Consider the following 26,589-nt stretch of genomic DNA (forward strand, 5'->3'; position numbering starts at 1 on the left):
GGGGCCTGGGACCCCAGGGTGGGGCTGGGGCTGGGGCTGGGTGCAGGCAGACCCCCAAGCCCCAAAGTCATTTAGCAAAGACATAAAAGGCCACAGTGAGGACAGGCCAGTGCTAAGATCCCAGACACATCCTGTGTTTTCAAAGACTTCAGAGGAGGCTTAACACTCCCCCTACCCCATATCTTTTCTTTTTTTCTTTTTTCTTCCTTTTTTTTTTTTTTTTTTTTTGGTGTGTGTGTGTGTATGGTTTTTGTTTGTGGAGACAGGGTTTCTCTGTGTAGCTCTCTGGCCATGCTGGTCATCGGTCTGTAAACCAGGCTGGCCTCAAACTCACAGATCCACCTGCCACTGCCTCCTGAGTGCTAGGATTAAAGGTGTGTGCCATCGCTGCCTGACTTATATTAATTTTTAAAGCTAAGAATATCCCCAAGGGGCTGGAGTGGTTAAGTACACTGGTTGCTCTTGCAGAGGACCTTCCCAGCATTTACAGAGTGGCCTACAACCATGTGTAACTCCAATTCTGAGGATCCAACACCCTCTTTCTGACCTCCACAGGCACAAGGCATCTATGCGGTGCACACATAGACATGAAGACAAAAATACCCATACACATAAAATAAATAAATCTTGTAAATAAATAGAAAAACATTCCCAAAACACCACTTCCCAGAGACCTGAGTCAGAGTAGACAGATGCCCATGTCCCAAGCCTGGAGCTCAGGACACAGCTGGCCAGCATACCCTCAAGCTCTGCATCCCAGCTTCCAGCCAATGGCAGAGTGACAACACTCAGGAGCTGCTGGCAATGTGCCTCAGTTGGTAGAGGACTTGCCCAGCAGGCACAAAACGCTGGCTTTGATCACATAAATCCAAAGTGGTGGTACATGCTTGTAATCCCAGCATTTGGGAGGCAAAGGCAGGGGGATCAGAGGCTCAAGTCATCCTGGGCTATATAGTGCGACTCACAAAAACTGGGTCTACTCCAAATACATCCAGACTCTTAACATTATCCCTAAACAATTCAGTACAACTATTTTAGTATGTTTTTTGAGATGGGGTCTTTATGCAGCCCAAGCTGGCCTTGAACTCATGTTGATCCTCCTGGCTTCTGGGATCACAGATATGGAATCAGCCACCTGGCTCAAGACTTTGCATTGGAACCTACAGGTGACTCACAGCCTATGTGCAGTCCATGTGCAGACACTGTGGCTTCACTGTGGGGTGCACATGGTGATCCCTGCACTTCAGGGGCTGAGTGAGGATCTCTGAAAGGTCAAGGCCAGCCTGAGCTAAGTGAGACCCTGTCTCCCACCCCCCAAAATCCTGTAACATTTTATATGACAGCCCTGAGCATCTGTGGATACTGGTATCCAAGCAAAGGAAGGGGTGGCTTCCAACTGATCCCCTTTTAAAGACTGAGGGATAACAACTCCATGAAGCCAGAGCGAGAGGAGCAGGTGGCAGACAGAACTGAGTGTGCTCTTCAGTTAGCCTTGAAATAGGGTTGTCTGGTCCATCTGGGGACCCGATGCTGTCAAAAGGGTCCTTAAAAGAGAACAGAGGCAGGAGTCAGGCCTGCTGGCTCTGAAGAGGGAGCATGGGCATCTTTAGAAGCCAGCCTTACCCAGCAGCACCTGGGCCCATGGACGCTCTGGACACCTCAGCTCCCTGCTGACGATGGCCGTGCAGCCCCAGTCATGGTGTGACAGGCAGAGCAGCCACGGCTATCAGCAGACGGGGTACGTCCCCTCTGCTCAGTATCCTAGCATCACACCAGCACTGGGAGGCCACGCTGCCACTCAAGTGGCCTGTGATGACAGGGCCAGTGTCCCTTGGGGCCACCCACAGCTCAGCCCTACTCCCGGTAGGTTGAAGGCCACCAGCAGATTCTAGGGGTGTGTGAGGCAAAGGCACTTTCGGGAGGTCACCTGAAAGCTCTTAGGCCCAGGACTGCGCAGGTCAGACTGTCACATGTCCTCAGGAAAAGCAGGTGTCCAGACAGACGCATGGCCTGAAAGACAGACCACATCCAGGACACATCTGAGTGTTTCAAATTTATTGACGTGATTTCCCATAGGATTACGGCCCAGAAGCACTCAATTGTGTCTCCTCCAAACAGGCCTGTGGCCTGGGAGAGTCCCGGTGCTCATCCAAGCTGCCCTGGGGGACTCAAGTTACAGGAACCGAATCCCAGCTCCAAACTGGACGCCATCACAGATCCTAAAAAGAAAGGGAGAAGTCAAACCCGACACTCCCCATGTCATGGTGATGTTCTGCTAGCCCCACAGTTCCGCCAGCGTTAGGAGAAGAGAGACCCTCCGCTGCTCCAGCCCACCCGCCAGGCGTCAGGACAGGAAGGAAGAGAAGCAGGAAGCCCACATGTTGGGGCTGGCCCAGAACACAGGATGGTCCTGGGGCTCACAATGACCCAGCAACCCAGCCAGCCAGACCTGTTCCTGATCCAGGAAGGAAGATAAAAAGAGTTACCACAGGTGTGCTCCTGGAGAGCTCAGCTCTGGGGTGTCCTGTGTGGCCCTTCTCATGCTGGCCAGGCCTGGCTGCGGGCAATGAACAGCCAGCTCAGTGTCCTCAAGACAAGGTTCCTGACATGCCACACTGGAACATGAAGCTGTCTCTCACTCCCCTGCTGAGCAGCCCTCGTATTGGAGGAAAGCAGCACCCCTGGAGGTTGAGGATCTGAGCCCAAGCTGCACAGTGTACCTGCGCCCTCAGCCTAGACTGCCCCCTCCATGTTTTAGACCAAGTCCATAAAAGGGACCATGGCTGCCGTCACTGCTTTAGAGAAATATACCCAGTTCCTCAGAGAACACAGGCATCAGTATAGCTCTGCTCCTACAATTGTGAACAAACCTAAGGTGTTTGTGCTGTGACACACTCATCACAGAGCAATGACCACGGTGGGTACTCAGGATGGCACCCAGGGTCACAAGGCCAGGGCCCGTCAGTCCTCTGCATACCCTGTGGGCCTGCTCAGCCTCTCCCTCTGGGCCAGGTGCAGGGTGCCTTCCTGCCCATGGTGGCAGTGCTCACCCCTCACACCAGCCCCAGCAGTGGTCATGAGGAAAGCCCACTGGTGCCTGCTCCCCCAGAGCGCTTCATCCTGGGGGTGCGCTAAGTGTGGGGGACAGCACTCACACCTGACAGGCACCGAGGGGAGGCCATCAGTGAGGAAGGAGGGGAATAAAGAGGCTCACTTGTTAGCAGCCATTCCCTGGAGGCGTCTGCAGCCCCGCATACTCTGAGCACCCCTCCCAGGACAGCAGTGCCCAGTGAGGATGCCCTCCCCACCCTGCGTCCTCAGAAAGTCTCTTGCCCTCCCCAGCTGCAGTGACGGTGCCCTTCCTGCAGCTCAGTGAGCAGCTGCAGCAGGCTGATTCAGCTGGGTCTCCAGAGAGATGACAAAACTCTTGGGTCCCAGAGAAGATGGCGCCATAAATCACTCAGGAGGGAGGTCAAAACTCTTCAAACGGACTCCCTTTTGTAAAGGCCTCAATTGCCAATTACAGAGCACCTGGCTTACCCCTGGAGGCGGGGCTACAGACTGTCTACCTGCCAACTGCCTAGTTTTAGAAACAAGATGAAATTGAGGTCATTTCTCTCAAATGTTATCAGATTCCACTCTTGCTAACAAAGCTGCAAGCCGAGCCACACCAGGGAAGGGTATTTCCATGTTCAAGGCTGACCCTGGACTTCACTGCCCACAGCAAACACCTGCTGCCACCATCACAACGGCAAACAGCTGCAGCAGCCTGACTGGGCCTTCCCCCGCTTCAGCAGCAGGCTGCGTCTTTATGAAGGCTTGGTTCTGGGTTAATCTTTGAAACATGCTTCTCAGGTTTCACTAAGAGAGAGCTACAGCTGAGGGGTCTTGAGCTGTAAAGAGAACCTGTTAAATGGCCAAGCAAGCGGCTCAAAAGCAAAGTCACTGCTTGGCGCACACTGCCACCCTGTGGCTGCTGTCAGTATTACAGTAGATGGGCCGCGAGAGCCGAGGTAGTAAAATCAGCAGCAATGCCCACTGGAGCCCACCACACTCCCAAAGCGGACTGGCCCGGGGCACAGCCTGAGAAGCAGCTCCTGGGTTCTGGCTCTGACTTGGAGCCAACCTGCACTCACAATGCTTCCTGCAAGGCTTCCTGCAGGCATGGGCCTTGCAGCCAGCTGGCCACAGCTCCAGCTCCACCTGCATGGAAGGCTGCAGAGCTGAGCCCCATGCTGAAGGCATGGTGTGGACAAAGGACACCACTCAGGGATGAGAAGGGCAGGCCAGGACAACACCAGCAGTCACAGACACCACAGCCAGACCACACAACAGCAGGGGAGGAAACATCTATCCTTGAAACGTCCGTTGCCTTCCACAGACCCAGGGTAGCTAAGTAACCTAGTCCAGGCCTACCACAAGGTGGCACCTGGCATGTGCCCTGGGGAAGTGATCTAGCTTGGATAGTCATGTGGGTGGGGCCCCTGTGAGGGGGCTGGAGCCTGTGTAGAACACCCACGCACTTGTACTGTCTCCCTGTGGGACTGCTTGTCAAGAAGGCGGCCCTGTGCAAGCCAGGCACAGTGCCCTAGCCAGGAACTTCCTGCCAGCACTTGTCTTGACTTCTGACTTCTGGAGCCTTGCCATTTAAGCTTCCCGTGTGTAATAATCCCTCTGGGTCTCCAGACAACTTTACAGTGCCTACAAGATAATGTAAGAGATGGGGTAACTTCTACAACCCTGAACAGCACTTGGCCAGATTCACTCACGTCACACAGCCACTGCTCCACATCCATGGGTGGAGTCCTCCAGCCACAGCTAGGCTGTGGCCAGCCCCAGGCCGGTGGTGGCACAGGGAAGCTCTCTACTGCACCACACTTCCAGAAGCAGGGTCAATACTCGCACCTGGTCAGCTCCTGGGAGCAGTAGAGCCCACACTGTCCTAGGGACAGTAGCAGCCGTGTTCCAGGGAAGGGGTGGGCACCTTCCTTCCCCTCCAACTAAAAGAGAAACTCAGCAGAGGACCCACATACTTCCATCCTTCAGTTGACTATTCAATCTCTCCTCAAGTCCTGAACCTTAAAGCCACTCAAGTGCCCAGCCCAGAGCAAACTGCAACCCCAGAGCTACAGAGCTGACAACGGCCCACCCACCTGTCACCCCGCTGCACGCCCATAGGAATGCAGTAGTTCAGCTCCAACCGAGCGATGTTGCCAAGCCGGAGGACGATGCCCGCTCCATAGGACCAGCGGATGCATTCAGCCAGCTTCCGGATGTGGGCTTTGGGGCCTTCGCCTGGAACAGCAAAGGTGGTATTAGATGTGTGGTTCCCTCCCCGGCAGGGCCCCTCACAGCTGGGCCTAGCTAGTGGAGATAGGTACAGGATTAGGTATCTGCTTCCCACTCTCCCAGGGCCAGCTGAATGTCTCAATTCCCTGGGTCTGGCTATCCTGCCCCCTCTGCCCAAAAAAGCTCTCCCAGCAGGGCAGTGGGGAGGCCCCGCCACACCTCAGATAGGGCCCGAGGCTTCGCCACCTGTTCAGCTGTCTCCTGTGAGCACCTAATGATACCTGGGAGCACCTGAAGCTTGTTTGCAGAGAAAGAAGCAGACGCCCCTTACACCTCCCCCTTACACGATGGCATCATTAGGGAAGGCACCGCCCTGCATCAGGACTTGGAGCCGGGGCGGACTCACCATAATTGAGGTTGCACAAGTTGCCCGCGTTGAGGAAAAAGTGGGTTCTGAAAAGCTCTCCGAAGCCACCCTGGCCTGGCCGGAAGGGCAGCGGGGTGTAGAGGTGCAGGCCCCCGGCCCAGTATGCCTCCCCTCCCAGGTAGTCTCCTGAAGGGAAACAGAATCTGCTGAGTCGGCGCTGTGGGCTCCTGCTTTAGCTCTGGCCCGCAGACCCGGCAAGGCCAGCCTCTCTCCTTTTCAGTGTCCTTCCACCCACACAGCTGAGGAGCCAGGGCACCACAAAAGTACAAGGCTGCCATATGCCGTCTGCAGTGGCCGGAGTGTCCCTCCTCCTCAAGTGGCCACACTGAGCCTCCCTGTCTTTGACCATCACTGTTCTCTATCTGGCACGTTGGGACAGTGTCCACGCCCAGCTTGTTGGGGATGTCAGAGCCCAGGCTTTTGCCCAAAATACCCTGGTTTCTACACTGGAAGGCCAGGCCTGGAGAAAAGTTCCTTTGGAGTTAGTCACTGGCTCGAGTTACCCAGGAGAGGAAATCTCGGGGATGACTTCCCTCAGGCCTCAGCAGCTGCTTCCATCAGTCAGGGAAGCGTCTGGACTCGGGGCCGGAAGCTCGAGCCTCAGTGAGTTGTCCCACTCTGTGTACCCTCGCCCTCGCCCTCGCCCTCGCCCTCCATTTCTCTTGCCACTTGGACGGCTCTTTGGAGCTGCCTGTGTTCCTTGTTCTGGGCTCTTGCTGTTGTGGCAGGAGAGCGTCAATTCTCTTAATTCCTTGTTGCTCACCAGCAGCAGGGAGGAAATTTAAGAAAGAAGAGAAGCAAGGACGTCTGGGAGACCTTCAGTGTGGAACCCAGGGGATGCCAGCAGACCAGCCCTCCATAAAGGCCGCCAATTACCTTCCAGTATATTCCAAATGCATGTAGTTGTCATGTGTCTTTTTGAAAATGTATATGAGGGCTGGAGAGATGGCTCAGCTGTTAAAGGCTAGGCTCACAACCAAAAATTTAAAAAATGTGTATGAGAGCCAGGTGTGGTAGTACATACCTTTAATCCCAGCACTCGGAATCAGAGAAAGGAGGATCTCTGTGAGTTCGAGGCCAGCCTGGACTACAGAGTGAGTTCCAGGAAAGGCACAAAGCTACACAGAGAAACCCTGTCTCGAAAAACCAAAAAAAAAAAAAAAAAAAAGTTTGGGAAAACGTGGAAAGTCTAGTATATGATTTCATAATCAAGTCTTGGTTAAAGATGAATTCTAGCTCCTTCAGGAAGCTCAATTTCAAGGAAATAAGTAAAATAACTGGGGTGTGGTGGTGCACACCTGTAATTCCAGAGAAGCAAAGGTTCTGAGGGAGGTCGAAAAACCAAAAAAAAAGAAAAGAAACAAACAAAAAAACCCACCAAAACCCCCCCAAAGTGTTTGTCAGCCTATATGTCTATGCACCACAAGTGTGCAGTGGCTGCAGGCACCAGAGAAGCGCATCAGATCCCCAGAACTGGAGTTACAGATGGCTGTGAGCCACCAGGGGGGTACTGGAAACTCGGGACCTCTGGAAGAACGGTCAGTGCTCTTTAACTGCCGGGCCATCTCTCCAGCCCTCAGGTGTCATTTTGCATCTCAAACAAAACAGGGCCAAATTTAATCTACCTCCACAATGCCTGAAAGTAACTGAGTACCAAACCTGGGGCTCCTTCATTTCATAATTTTCTGGTTTGTTTTTTTTTTTTAATTCACTGAGTGATTTGAAACAAATGTGGATGCATGTAAAAGCAGATGTTTTCAGGATAGCTTCTGAACTTGGAATTACAGCATTAGTGGATAGAGCTATCATTCAGTTTTTTTGTTGTTTGTTTGGTTTGGGTTCTGTTTTTTTTTTTTTTTTTTTTTTTTCCCCCGGGACAGGGTTTCTCTGTGTAGCTTTGGAGCCTTGTCCTGAAACTCGCTCTGTAGACCAGGCTGGCCTTGAACTCACAGAGATCTGCCTGCCTCTGCCTCCGAGTGCATCACCACGGCCTGGCTTATTGTCCAGTTTAAAACAAACAAACAAAACAAATCTCAAGAAAATCACCTTATTCACAACCACAGATCTACATTGCTTCTACCTGGTGACATTATTCGGCAAACCTTCAAAGCCAGAAGGCATGGCACAGCATATGGCTCTGCAGTCTCTGGGAGACAAGGCCTGCTGAGTCAGGGGGTGTGTCCTAGGACACAGGGCAAAGGTCGCCCCCGGAGAGCAGGAACTGGCATGGCTGCTGGAAATGCTTATACTCAATGAACACCAATGCTGTTGCAAACTGGTATTTCCACTGCCTCAGTCCCCTCACAAATGACAGCCCATACAGAAGGAAAGTACTGCATGTCTCCAAGCCTAAACTCACTGACCTTCACTCTGGGGTCCGATGCTGTGCATGCTAAATCCCCGGACGCTGGTGGGACCTCCCAGGTAAAACCTGCAGCAAAGTGACAGGTGTCAGTCAGGTCATTAGGGGAAGATCCACAAGACCCACAGCAAATGAGACAGCAGCAGGGCCACAGCTGGTTCTGGACAATGACACTATCTCCACACAGCAGAGCATTAGGAGAGGGTGAGAAAGATGCAAGTGAGCATGTGACACCACCCAACAGCAGCTCCTGCTGGGGATATGAGCAATGAGACACAACAAAGACACATGGGGAAAGTGAGCAAGGAGGAGGAGGACCATCCCTTATAAAGGGTGGGCAGCTGTCTAAGAGCCCACCACAAGGTTCCCTCTCCAACCAGACATCCTATGTGGAAGACACCCTCAGCCACATTAGGTTGAGAAGGCAGAGCCCACATCACATAACAGTGTGGCCCACCACAAGAGGGCCAGATGATACCGGAAGGAAACAGACCACACAGAGCATTACTCTGGCTTTCTACAATGAATTGTACTATGTTCTAACTGCCAAGGATAGAACTCAGGGTCTCCCCAAAGATTAGTCAAGTTCCTCAAAGACACAATATCCTTGAGCTCCTGTGATGCTTTTTAACTGGGGGAGGGTGTTCTAATTTTTTAGGTATTTCTATATCTATCCACCCATATCTACCTCTATCTATCTCTATCTATATAGATATATATTAGAGAAGATCTCACTATGTAGCAAGAGATGCATTTGCCTCTGCTCTCCCAAATACTGGGATGAAAAGTGTGCAATACTATGCCCAGCTAGGTTTAATTTTCAGTGGTCAACCATATGCAAAGCTGTTCCATGCCCTGGGAAGAGTGGTCCAAGAGGCTGAGACAGTACACAGGGATCAGGGCTCTAGTTTTCCTGCCCCACAGAAGTCTCTCTAATGTGTCCATACAAACTCAGGGAGCTCAGAGGTCTACACGTGCTTCTACTCTCTGACTGCTAAGCTTTCCTGAATAGTCTGCTGACATCAATAATGCAGGCGGACAGCCAGCTCTGGGTTGGGTGCTTCTTAAAGATTTCTTTATTTTTATATGTAAGAGTGTTTAGCCTGCATGTCTGTGTGTGCACCACACACATGGCTGGTGCCTGAGGAGAGCAGAAGAGGGTATGTGACCCCCTGGCACTGGAGTTACAGACATTGTAATCTACCACGTGGGTGCTAGATAGATCCCTGGAACCCACATGAAGAGCCAGATGCATAACGAGCAACTGTGATCCCAGCACTCCTATAGTGAGACGGACAGAGAGTCACCTGGAAGGTTGGGCCAGCAAGACTGGTATTTGCAGCACAACAGCAAAATCAATGAAAAACAATGGGGAAGGCTGTCTTCTGTCCTCCACACATGCACCAGGCATATCTGAATCTGCACACACACACACACAGGTGCACACACACAAAACGTTACTTCTGAGGACTTTCTCATGACTTGGTGAACAATCACTCTGTGATCTCTCGATAACATTTAACAAATGAGAATACAAGTTGCATATAAAATACAGTGTCTTCACAGCTCACTCTTTACATACATACAGACACACTCCTAACTAACCAAAAGGAGCCAGCCCAGGGTTAGGCAGACTTATCCTCTGGGAGGACTGAGCACCCTACTTTCTTAAATGTGCCCATATTTTCACTTCTACAAGTACTAACCAAATTCTTTCATCATAATAAAAAAAAGAGAGGCAAATTCATTTATTTATTTTTTTGGGAAGGAGGGGGCTTGAGACAGGGTTTCTCTGTGTAGACTTGGCTGTCCTGCAACTTTCTCTATAGCCCAGGCTGGCCTCAAACTCACAGAGATCCACCCACCTCAGCTTCCCAAGTGCTGGGATTAAAGATGTGAGCTACCACACAGGGCTGAGAAAAAAATTTAATACAACAAAAGCATCCCAACAGAAAGCAAGTGGTACTAAGTATGAGTACTGGGTACTTCAAAATCAGTTTCCACATGAAAACCAAGAGCGATCTGAACATTGCTCTCATCTGTTAAAAAACAAAAACAAAAACCAATCCAAAGTCCTAGAGGAAGGCAGGGAGCCTCGGCTGGCACTGACCTGTCAGCAATGCTGGATGGCTTGTCACCGATGGGCACCAACATTCCACCCCAGAGAGACGTGGAGAACACCTGTGCGAAGGCAAACAGTGAGCACCAGCAGCAAGCTGGCTCTACTCCGAATGCCCCTGGTATGCAGAGCAGAGCACCAGCGGGACACAGGGGACCTGGGGTTGTGAGGCTGGAGAACTCGGTCAGGCAAACTGAAATTCCAACAGTCACATAGAAGTACAGCAGGGCTTAGCTTGTGTTCCAGCCAGGACAGACCCCTTATGCATGAGAAGTCACACCCACAGGACAACCTGATAAGAAAGGTAGCCAGGACCCTGGATATGAGATCCTGCAACTGTTCGGACCCCAAAATCTGAGGGGACTGAGGTACGCAGCTCCTCAGGCTGAAGGTCTCTACAGGCTATGGTGCTCCTGCAATCACACAGTGTAAAGACGTGTGTCTAGCTCTCCTTCAGGGGCAGCACCGTCCAGTAAGGGGGCTCAGTGGCACACTCTTTAAATCATGTAGGTCACCCCCAGTCCTACTGAGTCCCACTGCTGAGCTGGAGGCCCTCACTCAGCAGCCCCAGGCCCTCATGGTGTCAGACCGGCCAGAGCCTCTGCTCCTCTTGGTCCTTCACCTGTCCTGTCCTTGCCAACTCCACACTGCTCAGATGGTCTTTTTCTGGATGCTTCCGTGGGAAGGACAATAGATAGAGAGTGGAAGAGAACAGACAGAGCACGGAGCACACAAGACAGTCCCATATGGCACGGCAGGATGAAACCTCCCAACTTCACCACTGTCTGGTGGCACACTCAGGTGCCCATCTGTTGGTGTGGCATTCTGAAGCCACACACGCTACACTACACTTGGTTAAAGTCACCTCTGCCGTAGACTAAGGGAAGGACTCCAGTCTGATGAAGGCTGAGCTAGCTATTCAGCCGGTTACCACACTTCAGACATTTTCAACTTAGCAGTAGGTTTACTGGGAAGTGACGCCATCAGGAAGTAAGTCAAGAAGCACCCATGCTCTACTCGGACATTTCCAACTAGTGGGCGCCACAGAGTGGGCTGCATGGGGCTCAGGCTCTGACCCGTTCATGGAGACATTGCTTCCATCCCTAGTCCTTTTCTGGGCTGAGACCTGCCTCTGCTTCCTGGAGGCAGACTCCCAGACCTGCCCACCCCACCTGTACACACCACTACCTCTGCCCTAGAAGGCAGCTTGCTGGATCCTGAGAAGGGCAGACCCCCACTTTCCTTCTTTCTAGCCCTACACGGGCTCCCACTCAGAGGCATCTATACTCCACATTCCCACCAGCAGACAAGGTCCCAGTTCCTTCCTGCCAGAGCCAAACATCCTGAGTCCTGTACCCTCCTCCTATCTACCCATCTATCTATCTACTCATCCTTCTACCACTCACCATCTATCTCTTACCCACCCATTTATGTGCCCATCCATCCATCCATCCATCCATCCACCTACCCATCTACTACATCCACCCACCCATGCACTCATCCATCCATCCATCCATCCATCCATCCATCCATCCATCCATCCATATATACACACATCCATCCACCCGCCCACTCTTCCCCCACACAGCACTTGTAGATGCCTCAAAAGAGCCATTCTGCTGTTTCATCCCCGTTCTCTCCTGTCTCCGAAAATAAGCATTTTAGTTTGAAGTGGCCTCAGTTTTAGAGGTACGGCCCAGATCCCAGGGCTCTTCCTCAGCCAGTCTCTCCACAAAACTGAGGGACCAACTACCCTGATCTTCACTACTTGCTCAACTCTGACCTTGCAGACACCAGCTCTCCACTGATGCCTCCTCCTCCTCCTCCTCCAGGAGTCAGCTGGGTGCCACCCACAGTAAGCCATTCCCTTCACTGGCAGCCACTGTCCCTCTCCTGCCCTCTACTCACTGCCTCCCCCAACTCTGTCCATCTCGACCACCAATCCTCTTGCGCCCTTTACATTCTACCCCCATGCTCCCACCTCTCGGTGTAAGCAGCTGGAGTGCCTGGCAGCCAGGATGCAGGTGTGAGGTGGGGGAGTGGGTGGTAGACAGGATGACTGGGTGGGGTGATGAAAGTGTAGGTCAGTGGGTGGGCACACAAATGGGGGGTAAGAGCATGTACAGACGGACAGGTGCGTGGACAGATGTGTAGACAGATAAGTGGGTAGGCAGTAAATGGACTGACAGATGGGTGCTTCTATAAAATAAGCACAGCAGCACCCTCCAGCCCTCAACCCCAGGCAGGAAGACAGGAGAAGGTGGCTGGAGCCACGCCTGTGCCAAACTCCCAGAAGCCTGGGGTAGGAGGTCATGTGGGCAGGTGACAAAAGGATGTCATAGCAGCAGGAAGCAGATGAGGGACAAGTGCCTGTGAAGGAAGAGCCTCATCCCCAGAGAGCAGCCTGTGGGGCCAGCACGGGCAGAGGAGCAGCAACGAAACTCCAGGCACTCCAGGCACCAGCCTAGAGCACAAACTCCCAAGAAAGCAGAGGCAAGGTGTGCATGTAGGGGAGCTCAGCTGGGGGATGGGAGGAAAGGGGGTGCAGGAAACTCAAGAGCATGTTCCACACCACAGGCACAAGAGGCAGCAGTGTCTGAGCAGTGCCAGGCAGACAGGAAGGGATGATGGGGTAGTTCTGTGATGACTCTGAGAAAGAGGACCCAGCGCGGCCTGGCAGGTCACACCCAGTGCTTTGGGCACTCAGCACCCCGAGGTGAAGGGTGACCCCACAGGCACAGCAGAGGCTGGAGACTCACCGAATCCAACATGAGCGGCTTATTCAGCTGGAGTTCAAAGTCTTCCTTGAGGAAGCTCACATCCCCTCCAGTGTAGCCTGCCAGCTCCTGAGGGAAGAGGGCAGAGGTCACGGAGACACAGGGGCTGCTAAGCACTGCCTCTGCAATGACAGTTTGCTGGTTGTGCCTTTCAGAAGGCCCTGCCTGCTCAGCATCTGGAAAGAGTCAGCCGAGTTGATGGCAAGGACATTTTACATACAAACCTCACCACTTACTGCTCCTCTGAAAATGAAGACTGGACACCCCAGGGTCCTGCCTGCACCATGAGCAGCAGGATGAGATAGGCTGGACCACCACAGCCCACAGGGTGTCACCCAGGTCCCCTGTAGCTTCAGGGCAGCTGACCACACCCCACTTTTTAAGGTACTCAACACTACTCCCCATTGGCCCCAGCCTCCGCACTGTGCATGACAGCCCTGTGCACACTTCATTGGCTCTGGTGAGAACACTACCTGGTTGACTTTGAGCAAGGCCCCTCTTCTCGGCAGGATAGATGAATTCCGAGAGTCGATGACCATGGCATGCTGAAAAAAATGAATGAAGCACACTTTGACTTGAAGCAGCTCCAAGGACAATAGAACTTGCTGTGCACTGAGGGCTGGGGCTGTGCTGAGCATGCTCACAGAGCTTCACCTGTTCTTGTCTTCCCAGGATGGCACAAAGTTCTAAGATGGCCTACCCAAAGACACCAGAGAGTTTCCCACTGACACTGACCAGCCTTGTTCCCTCAGAGCGGAGCCCCACCCCAAGTTAGCTCACTGCATTTCTTTTAATTTCTGGAAGGTAAAATTCCACAGCCAGCTCTTAAACACATGTCTGTCTGTCTCCACTGATGTTACTTACAAAACATAGTAAGAGGCAGTGGAACTGGAGGCCACTGTCCCAACCACCCAGTTGACACCTCATTGTCCGCCAGTCAGCCCCGTATCAGCAGAGACTAGCCAATGGGCCACAGGGCTGTCAACACATTTCTCCAGCCAGAGAGCAAGTCTTACCGAGAGGGACGACTTCAGTGAGTGTCCGCTTTCCTTCCGCACAGCGAAGGATGCAGTCCTCGAGAGGCAGCCCAGTTCCCGCCACACACCCTCCCACTTGATGGTGTGACTGGTCTTCCATATGGGAAACTGTAAAGGCACGGAAGGAAGCTTGTTCTGCACTGTTCACACTGGAACAAGCTGCTGTAAAGCACCCTTTGAAATGAGGCATCACTGAGTAACACTTGGCGTTTTCTTTTCTCAGCACCAGGGATGGATCAGGCCCTTCCTGGCACTTGATCCTCCCTAGCCCAGCCCCAAGATAAACTGCTTTAAATGAAAGGAAATAGGGGAGAAGGAGGAACAGACGAGGACACAGGAAGGAGATGGGGAGGGCTGTAAACTGCACCAGAACAGTGCTATCCTGCTGCAGGTGAAGGAGCAGGGCCATACCCAAAAGCTAAGGGGGATTCTGTCAACAGCAGGTGTCAGTCTCATCACAGTGAGACAGACAGACAAAAGACGTGACACACCCGCTCAGCCCGTGACTGGCTGAAGGCAGACCCGGTAACCTGTCATCTGGATGGTGTCAGCCCCAGAAGAACAAGGAGACCAAGCCATATGAGGCCAAGGGCTTTCTTCCCACAGCCAGAGGGAACACGCAAAGCCAGGTCCTGGGAGCCTGCCCCTCAACAGACCTGTCCCACAGCCTGCCCCTCAGCAGGCCTGCCCCTAGCTCAGAACACTCTATCTAGCTCAGAACATGACATTCTGTCTGAATGTCATGATGTCAGGGAGCTTTGGGAAGTAGCTCTGACTTCACTCACAATGACACCAGGTACCAAGCTTCCCACAGAGCAGCCCTCCCAGCAAGCTCTGCAGCCTGCAGGCCTGGAGGAAAACACGAGGCCACTGATGATAAGGAGGCACTAACTGAAGTCCAGCACACAAACTTGGTGTGCAGGAGTGTAGACCAAACTTGCCCATCTCAGCACACTGAAGCACCGTGCAGGCCTGAGGAGTGAGTGCAGCGAGGCCCTGGCTGTCGGGGCAGCAGCCAGGCTCAGCAGTCACTCTACACGAGGCCCCAAGACTCAGGCCTTCCCCAGATGCCTGCCAGAAGTGAAGCTTCCTAATCAACTCTTCTTTCCTACAACACAGGGCTGCTCTTAGCGAGCAAGTCACTCACTCAGGGAGACACATTGCTGTCTCCACAGTAACCATCAGGATTGACAGGGTCAGACAGTGAACCTGTGGTGCCCAGTTATACTCAGGGTGGCCTGAGACACAGCCAGTGCTGCCCAGCCTTGTCCTTCAGCCCACGCCAACCCCACATCACTCTGTACTCCAGTCCCTGTGTGTCTACTGTTCCATGTGGAAAGTAACCTGACTCCTTCAGGGTGTGCTGTCTAAGAAGCTTAGGGGAAAAACGAAAGGGAGTACCAGGGCGAAAGATGGGAGAAAGCACTGGGTGCTACAGTCAGTCAGGAGCACAGATGTCATGTGATCAGAGTGGACACCAGCCAGGTCTGTCCCCTGCTTACCTGATTAGCCAGGAGAAGGCCATCAAGGGGTGAAAAGTCCACACCCACCCACCCGTCTCCCTCTCTAGCGAGTGAACACATTGTTCCGACCCTGCCCGCAGGGCCTGGTGTACTCACACTGTACTCGGCAGACACTCCTCGGTCGGTCTCCCGGAGTGAGCTCCACGGGAACTGCCCAGTAACTTTATATAAGTTTACAGAGAAACTAGGAAGCAAGGGAAGGAGAGAGCTTTAACAGAGGGTCTGTGCACAGGGCTTACACACAGCTACACCACGGGCCCCATTAGCTACACCGGGGCTCCTCCTCAGGGCAGCAGCCATAGGGGAGGTGGCTGGCAGCCAGGGGCCACTTCACACTCAAGCCATCTACTTTAACTTTTAAATCAGGTCACTGAGCTCAAGGACCTGCTTGGCTTCCTACTTTCTCTCGAAGTTTCCAGGCTGTGGTTTGAAGAATGACAGGCCATAGGAAGTTTCTTTGGTTCCGTAAGAAAACTGAAAAGTCACTTTTTCTGCACGTCCTAGGAGATTGGGGAGCTTGAGGCCGAGGACCTATGGGAGAGGAAAGGACGAAGCTGGACCAGTGTCAACGAGGCTCAAGCATCCACAGCCTTTGTTTCTTACGAGACGCCCTTGCCGAGCACACAGCATCCCACACAGGCTGACCACCTGGGAAAATGGAAGGCAGAAGCCTCCCACCTCAACCCCAAACCTCCTCCACCGAAGCATAAATGAACCTAAACAAGACCATTAATGTGCTCATCTGTCCTAGCACCAGGATTAGCATCGCTACAAACAACTCCATGCCGACCAGTTAGTTCTAGGAGGTTAAAGGGAAACTGTAGATGACACCCGAGTCCCTAAGCCTGCAGGTTCCAGAGCAGCTCCTTGTTTTTCCCAAAGGGCACATCTCCAAAGCTTACACCCGAAAGAACTCTAAGAGTGACAGAAGTCATGTCCTACCATACTGCCTTCATTGTTGCCGACCATGGTGTTGTAACTGCCCGTCAGCCTCCTCAGCTCCGTCACTTCAAAGGTGACATCTAACCCATTCGGCAGTGCATCATCACCTAAAGAAGTACACATTTAAAAGGGTCAGCATGGCTCGGTGGGTAAAGGCAACTGCCACCATGCCTGCTGACCTGGGCTTGATTCCCAGGACCCACATGGTGAAGGAAAGAACTGACTCCGGCAAGTTGTCCTCTGACTGCCACATATGTCCCCCCACACATCCGTGCACACATACGTACACACATACAAACCAAAACACACCTCTATACCTAACACTGGACCCTGCTCTCTGTTCCAGATACAGACCAGCTGGGAATGTGTCCTCCCTAGGGAGGCCTTTGAAATTGTTCTGAGTCCCATCTAACCAACAACAAAGGATAGGATTCATATGATGGTAAGGATTTCAGTAACCTAAGAGAGACAAGCAACACAGTACAGTTGAATGTCCTCATCCAGCAGGGTGTGAGCAGTGTCTGAGCTGGAGGTTCTATTTCACAGCCAACCAAGGCATGGAGTGCTCTGCAGAGCGAGGTCAAACCCTGCATGGCTGGGGTGGGGTCTCAGACTTGCCTTCCGCCCAGGGCACCTGCTAGGTGTTTCCGCTAGACACCTGCACAGCCATCAGGAATGGAGATATCCACATGGTCTCCATAGGCTGGGGCAGGAGGCACAGGGTGGAGCCCTGGCACTGTTCTGGTTTTTATTTTTATTTATTTACTGTTTTTACTTTTGAGACAGGCTCTCTCAATGTAGTCCTAGCTGGCCTAGCACTCACATGTAGAGTAACCTGGCCTTAAACTCAAGAGAACCTCCAGTCTCTGCCTTCCGAGTGCTGGGACTGAAGGTGTGTACCACCACACTAAACCCTCATTTTTTTTTCTTTTCTTTTCTTTCTTTTGGCAGACTTCACTTTTCAGAGTAACAAAAGGCAGAGTTCCCATCAACCCTTGCTGCTCTGACATGTGCTCCTACTATTAACACCTCACATTCACGAGGTTCGTTTGTCCCAACCATCAAGCTCCCAATGCACAGCAGGGTCAGTGACGTGGAGTGTGACATGTGCACAATGACAGGTTTAGAATGCCCTAGGGCAGCCTCTGCTGTCAGGTAATTCTACAGCTGAAGTCACGGTCAGAGAGGAGAGCTGACCAGTGCAAGGCCATGTTCAACAGACTGGAGAGAGCTGAAGCCACGTGCCATCAAATGGTCACTGAACTGACCCTGGGGAGGCGGGGCAGGCCTGCATGCTTGAACTCTATCACTCACTATTGGGCCAGAGACAAGTTACCGAAAAGGCCCAGAGCCTCCACTTCATAAGTGAAGTGTATCTGAACCCGCACCAATGTCCCCAGGTGCTCCCATCGGCTCATCAGTGGGTCCTGAGCTTCACCACAAATTAGATCACTGGTCCCCACCCACCCCTCTGCTGCTATGAAACCCACAGGTGTATCTTTAGAGATGGCTAACTGACTCCAAGACCTACCCAAGAAACCTTTGGATGCACTCTACATCTAACCACATGGCTGCTCTGTGACCCTGGAGGCTACATGGTGGCATCAGAAAGATAATCTCCCATGGTACCTACCATGACATGTGTCGATCAAAACATCCACTTGCCTAAAAATTCCTAGGCGAAGCAGTTTTTCACGGGCTTCATGAGATTTCCGCATTACCTGGGAGAAGGACAGACAACAGAGAAGGAACTCTCCTAAGACACAGGAGCCCCGAGAGCCATGTGACCTGTGAGTGTATGCACTGAGAGGTGCACGTAGCAGGAAATGTCTATGAAATACCGAGTAACAATGTAGTGGGCAGGAATACACCTGGGGCTCAGCAGAGAAGAGTGAGCTTGGTGGGCCCTGAGCACTGAGCAGTACCCAGACACAGACAGCAGTCAGAAGAGTGAGTACCCAGACACAGACAGCAGCCAGCAGGGTGAGTACCCAAACACAGACAGCAGTCAGGAGAGGAGTACCCAGACACAGACAGCAGTCAGCAGAGGAGTACCCAGACACAGACAGCAGTCAGGAGAGGAGTACCCAGACACAGCCAGCAGTCAGGAGAGTGAGTACCCAGACACAGAAAGCAGCCAGCAGGGTGAGTACCCAGACACAGACAGGCCAAGGATAACAGGGAGAAAAGGTAACAAACAGAAAAAACACCCAACACTGGTGACAAAGTGACACAAAGAGCTCCTGAGAATGAACAAAGGCTGAGAACACATAGGGAAACGTGCTTCACAGCGAGAACCCAGGCACATGTCTGTAATCCCAGCACTCAAGGCTAAGGCTGCAAGAGCTAAAGATGGAGACCAGCCCAGGCCACATTGTGAGATGTTGTCTAAACAAAAAAGGAAAACAAACCAAAACAGAGAGAGATGAATGGTAAAAATTTAAAAAGAAAAAAGTATTTGAGGGCCGGAGAGATGGCTCAGTGAGTTATAGTGTTTGCTACAAGGCCCGAGTTTGATCCCAGGGACATATATATACAAATCAAAATAATGAAAGAGCACTGTGTCTAACAGATGGCAAGACCTTAGAATGTGGCTCTCAGCTCTGGGGAGTGGACAGAATGCCACTCCCTATGCCCCTGTAGAGGTACAGAATGGTGGATCTCCTTGAAGACCAACATGCTGACCCTTGAAGTGACAGAGCATGCCCTTTGACCTAGTAACCCACCCTCCTGTACTGTGCATGCAGTAAAATGCTGACTGCACAGCCATTGTGAGAGCCAAGCACTCAGTTTCGTTACTGTCCACCAACAGAGACAGCAACGATTCAGTGTTTGCAGTGCGGCTTCTCAGACATGTAGAGAGGACTGCCCTCATAGTGACAAAAAAGAACGCTAGTGTTCCCTGATACCTGGGTTCATCCTAGTGAGTAACACACCTGGAAGGACATGGTGGAACCTAAGCTGGCCTCTGGGAGCCGTCAAGCAGTGGCAAGGCAGTGTGCACATTCACACCAATATGCTCTCCACCTGTACAGTTTACACCTCTTTATGCAACTGAAACACCACCTTTTAAATACACCAACTTTTGGTTGTCGCTTTGCCAACACTGCTCAAGGTTGCAAGAGGAGGCAGAGAGAAGCCAATCGACTTGGCCACAAGGACACCAATGATGACCTGTTAGGCAGCTCAGTGTCATCCAAGAGCAGGACAGAAGGAAGCCACAGGCAACTTGCTACTGCAGCACAGGAAAGTGTCTGTGCAAGAGAGCAAGGGCCTGGGGGATGTGCAGGGTATCCACGGAGGATCTCAGGGTTCTGGGCAGGACCTGGGGACAGCTCTGATGCTGAGAGTCAGCAAGAGTACAGGGCAGACGGAGCAGACAAGAGGACAAACTCTGCCTTCCTCAGGATGAACAGAGGTAAGAACAGCAGAAGTTTGTGTGAGCTGTGGGAGGTGCTCTGCAGCCTCAGATCCCTCTGTGGTGAGAGGCTGCGGGCAGAGCTGGGGGTAGTCTCTGACTCTTCACAAATTACAGGCAGAGAGTGCCACGCAGAGAACAAACTTACCTCAATGAGGTTTTTAGCCTTAAAAACATCTCCGATTTCACAAATGATGATGTCATCCTTAGTCCGTCCAAGTCCATCAAAATGAACGTGCTGAACCACCACCTAAATGTGAAAAGGAACAGAGGTCACCACCCCCAGCACAGGAGTGAAGCCAGAGGCAGGGTCTGAGACAAAGGGCAAGGTCTCTTCAAGGGTAATACCTGGACTTCTTACTCCCGACATCATTCTTTTTCCAATTTTACCTGTGTGGGTGTTTGCTTACATGTATGTCTGCACAGCATCTGAGTGCCTGATGCCTACAGAAGACAGAAGGCAGCTTCCCTAGAACTGGAGTTACAGACGGTTATGACCTGCCACGTGGGTGCTGGGAGTTGAATCTGAGTCTTCTGTCAGAGCAACACTCTTAACTTCTAAGTCATCTCTCTAGCCCCTGTATTTTTTTGTTTTGTTTTGTTTTGTTTTGTTTTAAGCCCCTATATTCTTAGTTTAAGATCTAGCCTTTGCCAGTCTGTACTGCCCACGAATGAGCTCTGACCTCTCCAGCCAGAGAACCCAAGATCATGTGGGTCCTGCACGCTTATAAGCAGTGAGGCCCAGTCCTTTTAACATGGCCAAACCCAGCCTCTGATGTGGGATGAAGATCCTTCAGAGATGTCACAAAGCAGGTAAAGAATGATCCTTGAGGGCTGGAGAGATGGCTCAGCGGTTAAGAGCCCTGACTGCTCTCTCAGAGGACCTGGGTTCAGTTCCCAGGACCCACATGGCAGCTCACAACTGCCTGTGACTCCAAGATTTGATACTCTCATACAAACATACACACAGGCAAAATACCAATGCCCACAAAATAAAAATAAATAAATTGAAAAAAAAAAAAAGATCCTTGATTTTTCTGAGAGAAAGGAACAGAAATACAAACTCAAGGACTGGGGCTATAGCTCTGTAGTGAAGCACTCGTCTGGAACGCAAGAGGTTGCTGGGCATGATGGCGGTGGTGGTGCACACCTTTAACACTCAGGAGGCAGAGGCAGGCAGATCTCTGTGAGTTGGAGGCCAGCCTTGTCTACAGAGTGAGTTCCAGGATAGACAGGGCTACACACAGAGAAACCCTGTCTCAAAGGGCAAAAACAACAACAAAAACAAACCCAAAACAAACAAAGGATGCAAGAGGTTTGAGAGGTTCTGGGTTCAATCCCCAGTTCCACCAAAAATTACACATGTATATAGACTTAAGCATAATTTGAGTCTATCCTTGAAAAACTTTTAAAATTTTATTTTATGCATTTGAGTGTTTACCTGCATGCATGTCCTTGTATTACATGTGAGCAATGCCTGGGGAGGCCAGAAGAGGCCATTTTATCTTCTAGACTCTAGAATCTAGAGCTAGAGTTACAGATGGTTCTGAGCCACCATCTGAATACTGGAAACCAAACCCTGGCCATGTGCAAGGACAACCAGTGCTCTCACCCACTGAACAATCTCTCCAACCATGAGAAACACCAACTGTCATCCAGGAAACCCTGAGAAACAAGGAGCTTCTGTCCTGAAGCCAAGTCTCTCTGCTTGCAATAGGTGACAGGAGAGCTCCTTTACTTCTCCATAGGGCCTTACCAAGAGAATACTCCAGAAACAACCATGTCAAGATGTTCCATAGAATACTCACATCTTTGTTTTCCAGAATTTCCTGTTTCGCTTCAGGTTCAACTTCCACAAACTCAGCTTCTTCTCCCAAACCTCCAAAGTCAGGTCCACTGGCCGGAAGAGGCTCCAGACTCTGCAAGGGATGGAGGAACGGGAGACAATTGAACTGACAATGAAAAAAAGCCAAGCTCCACCTTTCAGCTTCAGATGGTGCCACAAAATCCAGCAGAGCTGCCCCCTTGGGAGTGTGGGATAGGTGGGGTGGAGACAGGATGGGAAATAGAAAGAAGGCAGGTAAGCTGATGGGCAGGTGCAGGCAACCGTGTTCTCTGGGTTTTAGTGAGTAAATAAAGATTTCAAAAGAACTTGCAATGGGCCAGAAAGCAGGCACTTTCCACAACCCGAACTGTGTGGCACTGGGGACTGAACCAGGCACTTTCCACAACCCGAATTGTGTGGCACTGGGGACTGAACCTAGACCTTTGCACATGCTGGCCAAGTACTCTCCACCACCAAGCTATATTCTTCAACTGTCTGAACTTGTTTTTTCCTTTTCTTTAGTTTTCTGAGACAGGGTCTCTCCCAAATGCACTGTGCAGCCAAGGCGCCCCTTGAAATTCCTCCTGAGCCTGCCCCTGCTTCCTAGTGACAATATGAATTGTCACCACCTCAGACCACCACAAAGCCAGCCATGGTGGCACGTGGCTATAATCCCAGCACCAGGAGGCTAAGGCAGAAGGGATCCTATCACTAAACAAGTAATCACAAGAACAACTTCTTAATAAGCTTTCTGGGGAAAGGGGCTGGGTGAGCATAGCTGAGAAGACTAGAAAACAGTTATATACACATAACATACACATAGTAGAGTGTTTTATCTGTGTGTGCATGGAACATGTAATCGGGTGCTTTCGATCACCAATCTGTTCCTGTAAGTGAACCCCCTAAGTTACTGGGACACTTAACGGCAGAGAGAGCCAGGCATCCTGAAGTGAACTCGGAGTGGCAATTCAGAGGACTGTCAAGAACAGGCAGGCAGTATCTGGCTACTTCCTACTCCATGCCTGTCTGCAGTCATATTCCTCTACAGTACACACAAGTGCTGACATCTGCAGAGCAAGGAGACCCTGGGACTGCCGTCCCCTTCTCCTTCCCCTGGAGTACTTAAGGGTCTTCTGCCACAGGTACCCTGTACACAGACTCTGCATCAGGATAAGGAGCCCAACAGAATCATGACTGCTCCCACACCTGCGCTAAAGACTGGTCCTCAGACTCCCATCCAATATAAGTACCTTCATTGTGAGGCCATGTTGGCTCCCTGAATAGTCTGAAGATCCACCTTAAATGTATCTTTGGGGGAGGTGAGGTACTAAGACAGGTACTCAGGCCTTGAATTCACTATAATTATCCTCCATTCTCCTGAATGCTGAGCCACCATGCCAGGCTAAATATCAGTTCTGAGTCTGAGTCATTCTGACTGACTGGCTGGCTGGCTGACTGTGCGTGCGTGCAGGGTCAGAATCAGGGTCTCACATACCCAGGGATGGCCTCAAACTCACTACATAGCCAAGAAAAGTCTTGAACTCCTGATCCTCCTGCTTCCAACTCCCAAGTTCCTGGGATTATAGCCACTATGCCTGAGTCCAAAGGGACACTTCCTCTTAAATGTTAGAAATTCGTGGCTTCAGACAGGTTTCCCTTTTTTGTACTCAATTCCTAGTCACAGGATACTGACTAAATACAATTTTCTTTTGTTCTTTTACTTAGTAAAACCACCAAGTCTCTGTGGTGGAAGGAAAAAAGAAAAGCAGCTGTGCCTGTAATGCCAGCAATTGTGCGTGCAGATGTGGGGCTGTGAGTTCAACGCCAGCCTGGGTTTTGTACTTACCAAGGACGACAAAGAATGCATCATTTCATGTCATTACCCACTGGTTTTTGTTGTTAGTGTTTTTAAAACTAAATCACTATTAACTTCTCCTAAGTATGGAAACACAATTAGGCAAAGCAGGAATGTGCACATGGATCCATTCTTCATCCAACAGTAGGCAAATATGCCTTGTTGGACTGAATTTGCATTCCATTATTCTAAAAAATTTCAATATAGTTCCTAAAATGTCAAAGCATGGGACAAAGTTCATCAGAGACCACCAGCCCCGTAATCTGGAGGGCAGATGTCAAAACAGATGTCACTGTGGTTCACACTTCTGCCAAAGCCTGGTGACCTGTTTACTAAAGGAGATTCACTCACCTCATATTATTTGATTGTTTTTTTGTTTTTAGACAGGATCTCAATATGTAGCCCCAGCTGTCCTAAAACTCACTAAGTAGATAGGGGCTGGGCTTGAACTACCAACAGATCCAACTGCCTCTGTCTCCTGAGTGCTGAGGTCAAGGACATGTACAACCACGCCTGGCAAATAGATCTGTAATCCAAGCTACTCAAAAGTATGAAGGATTACAAGTTCAAGGCCAGCCTGGCTTACAGTGTGAGCTCATGGCAGGCCCTGACAACCTAGGAAAGGCTGTCTCAGAATTTATAGCTTAGTGAGTGCTCACCTGGAGGGTACCTGTGGTGGTGGGGAGGACCTTGCCTAACAGGTTCTTACAATATTCAAGAGAGTACTGGAAAAGCAATTTGAACCAAGTCCCAAAAGATGTGACTATTTGGGTAGGTAAAGCTGGGTGTGGACATGAGCGATAGGTTAGGGACTGAGCCCAGGACAACAGCACAGTTCAAAGAGTGTGTCACAAGTGCAATGGTGTGTGAAACAGCTGTGTGTGAGTGTGTGTGTGGTGTGCCCAAGTCTGGAGGCCTTGGGCTAAATGCTGTTAGAATTAAAGGGACACCACCAGAAAATGAGTCACAGGGCAAGTGATGCTGTCCACACTGTGTGGTGCTATGCCCAGGACTCCATTAGTCTTGATTTTAGGACATTTTAAGGCTCTGTGACTCTGGACAGATGACTCATTCTCTGGCCTTTGGGAACAATTACAAAATGAAAGAGTTTGGCGGTAAGCATCCAACTACTTACTCAGTAACACTAACTTAGTTGGTTGGAACTAAGGTACTGCACTGGGCCCAAAAGACCACCACCAAAAAAATAAAATAAAATAAAATAGAAAACGGAGCCGGGGTGGTGGTGGCATACGCCTTTAATCTCAACACTCTGGAGGCAGAGGCAGGAGGATCTAAGTGAGTTTGAGGCCAGCCTGGTCTACAAAGCGAGTTTTAGGACAGCCAGGACTGTTAAACAGAGAAACCCTGTCTCTAAAAACCAAAAATCAACAACAGCAACAAAACAAAACAAAAAAAAAAAAAAAAAAGGAAAAAGAAAAAAATGGAGTTGGTTATGAACTTCTGTGTCACTAAGCAAAACCTAACTTATTCATCAGACCTTAGGCGTCATGAGGAAGAGAACCGGCAAAAACCTCAATAAACCACTTCAAAGGCAGTAACTGAGCCAAGCATATTAACACATGCCTGTAATCTCAGCCCTCAGAAGCTGGGACAGGACGGCTCATGTGAGGCCAGCCTGGGCTACAAAGCCAAAGGCAGAAACAGACAGGGAAGGAAGAAATGATGAGACAGGACGAGACTCCTCTGCTTTGCTCTGCCCACTCACGGGAAGGAGAGCTCATTTTGCTGTCTAGAGTAAGACGCTGCCCAATTCCAGGTGGCAAGTAAAAGCCAACCCAAGAGTATTGAGGGCTCAGCAGGTACAGGAGCTTGCCCCTGGGGCCTGATGACAGTGTTCGATTCCCCCAGGCTCCACTTGGTGGAAGGAGAAAACCCACAGCAAGTTGTCTTCTGACTTCCACATGGACACACACAAAATAAATAAATAAATGCAATTTTTAAAAGCAAGAGCATCGGGCTGGAGAGATGGCTCAGCGGGTAAGGGCATTCGCTGCTCTTGCAGGGATACCAAAGTGGTTCCCGACACCCTCGTGGCGGCTCACAGCCCTCAGTTAACTACGACTTCAGGAGATCCATCGCCCCCTGCTGGTCTCCACAGGCTCTGCACACAAGGTTCACATACACACATGCGAACACTCATGCACGTAATAATAACTGGAAAAATTTTAAACAAGTCCGTTAAACAATTGGTTCGTGTTTTGTCTTCTGACAGACCCTTCTTCCCTGCCGCGGTCCTATGGTGGCGGGTGCTGTGAGGTCACCCGGGAAAACTCCGCTGAGTGACCTTGGGCAAGTCACCACCGTCCTCCGCACCGCTACAGTGGCAGGGCCCAAGCGGCTCCCGCACCCTCCCCGCTGCCCTTGTCCCGGGTGCAGACGCGCGTGTCCCGCCCGACCGCCGCGGGGCCTCTCACCCGGGCGTGCACTGTCCCCATGGTTCCCTCTTCGGCTGCTGCCCCGCGGAGGTGCCCGCGCCCACCCTAGCTCAGCTACAGACTCAGACGCGCGGCTACAGGTCACGGAAGCGGCGCGCGGATCATCGCCATGTTGCACAGCCTAGGGCCCGCCCCCCCTGGCTCAAGAGCCTCCGCTCATTGGTCCAAATGTGACAGTGACCCGGATGTTGTTCCCAAGAACGCCGGGAAGCCCAGTTGCAAGCGTAGAGCGGGTGGTAAAGCTCGGAAAGCTGCTCATCTGGGCGGAGCTGATCCACGGGCAGGTCACGGGGGCTGCACCCTTCTTGGACGCCAAAGCCTGACCCTCGTTCCCTGGTGGCTTGCACCTGTCCAGTCATTGGAGCCTCGTTTTCACTTCTAAGGTGTGACCTAAGGGCGAAAGGGATGAGAGACGAGTGTATGCTCCTGGAACGGGGCATCGAGCATGGCTCGGGTCAACACCGTAACACCTTCGCCCGGATCCAGTAAAAAAGGGTGAGTGTGGGGGTGGGGTCGTTCCTCGAGCGGGTTCAGTAGGTAAAAGGCACTTGCCGCCAAG

General features: G+C 51.3%; 1 protein-coding gene across 1 annotated transcript; it reads right to left on the reverse strand.

Annotated features, from left to right (window-relative positions):
- Positions 1-2,040: 2,040 nt before the first annotated feature.
- On the reverse strand, positions 2,041-26,159 carry Samm50 (SAMM50 sorting and assembly machinery component). The gene is made up of 15 exons (XM_059247661.1): positions 26,010-26,159; positions 21,703-21,813; positions 20,043-20,144; positions 18,110-18,197; positions 16,477-16,583; positions 15,935-16,065; positions 15,631-15,718; positions 13,991-14,119; positions 13,448-13,519; positions 12,957-13,043; positions 10,189-10,259; positions 8,080-8,147; positions 5,696-5,842; positions 5,154-5,295; positions 2,041-2,219 (listed from the first exon to the last, which is right to left on the reverse strand). The coding sequence occupies exons 1-15, from the start codon at positions 26,028-26,030 to the stop codon at positions 2,174-2,176; spliced, it is 1,410 nt and encodes a 469-aa protein (XP_059103644.1). The 5' UTR covers positions 26,031-26,159; the 3' UTR covers positions 2,041-2,173.
- Between the last annotated feature and the right edge of the window lie 430 nt (positions 26,160-26,589).

Source organism: Peromyscus eremicus, chromosome 20 (assembly GCF_949786415.1).
Source record: "Peromyscus eremicus chromosome 20, PerEre_H2_v1, whole genome shotgun sequence".
In the NCBI taxonomy this organism is placed as follows: Eukaryota; Metazoa; Chordata; class Mammalia; order Rodentia; family Cricetidae; genus Peromyscus; species Peromyscus eremicus.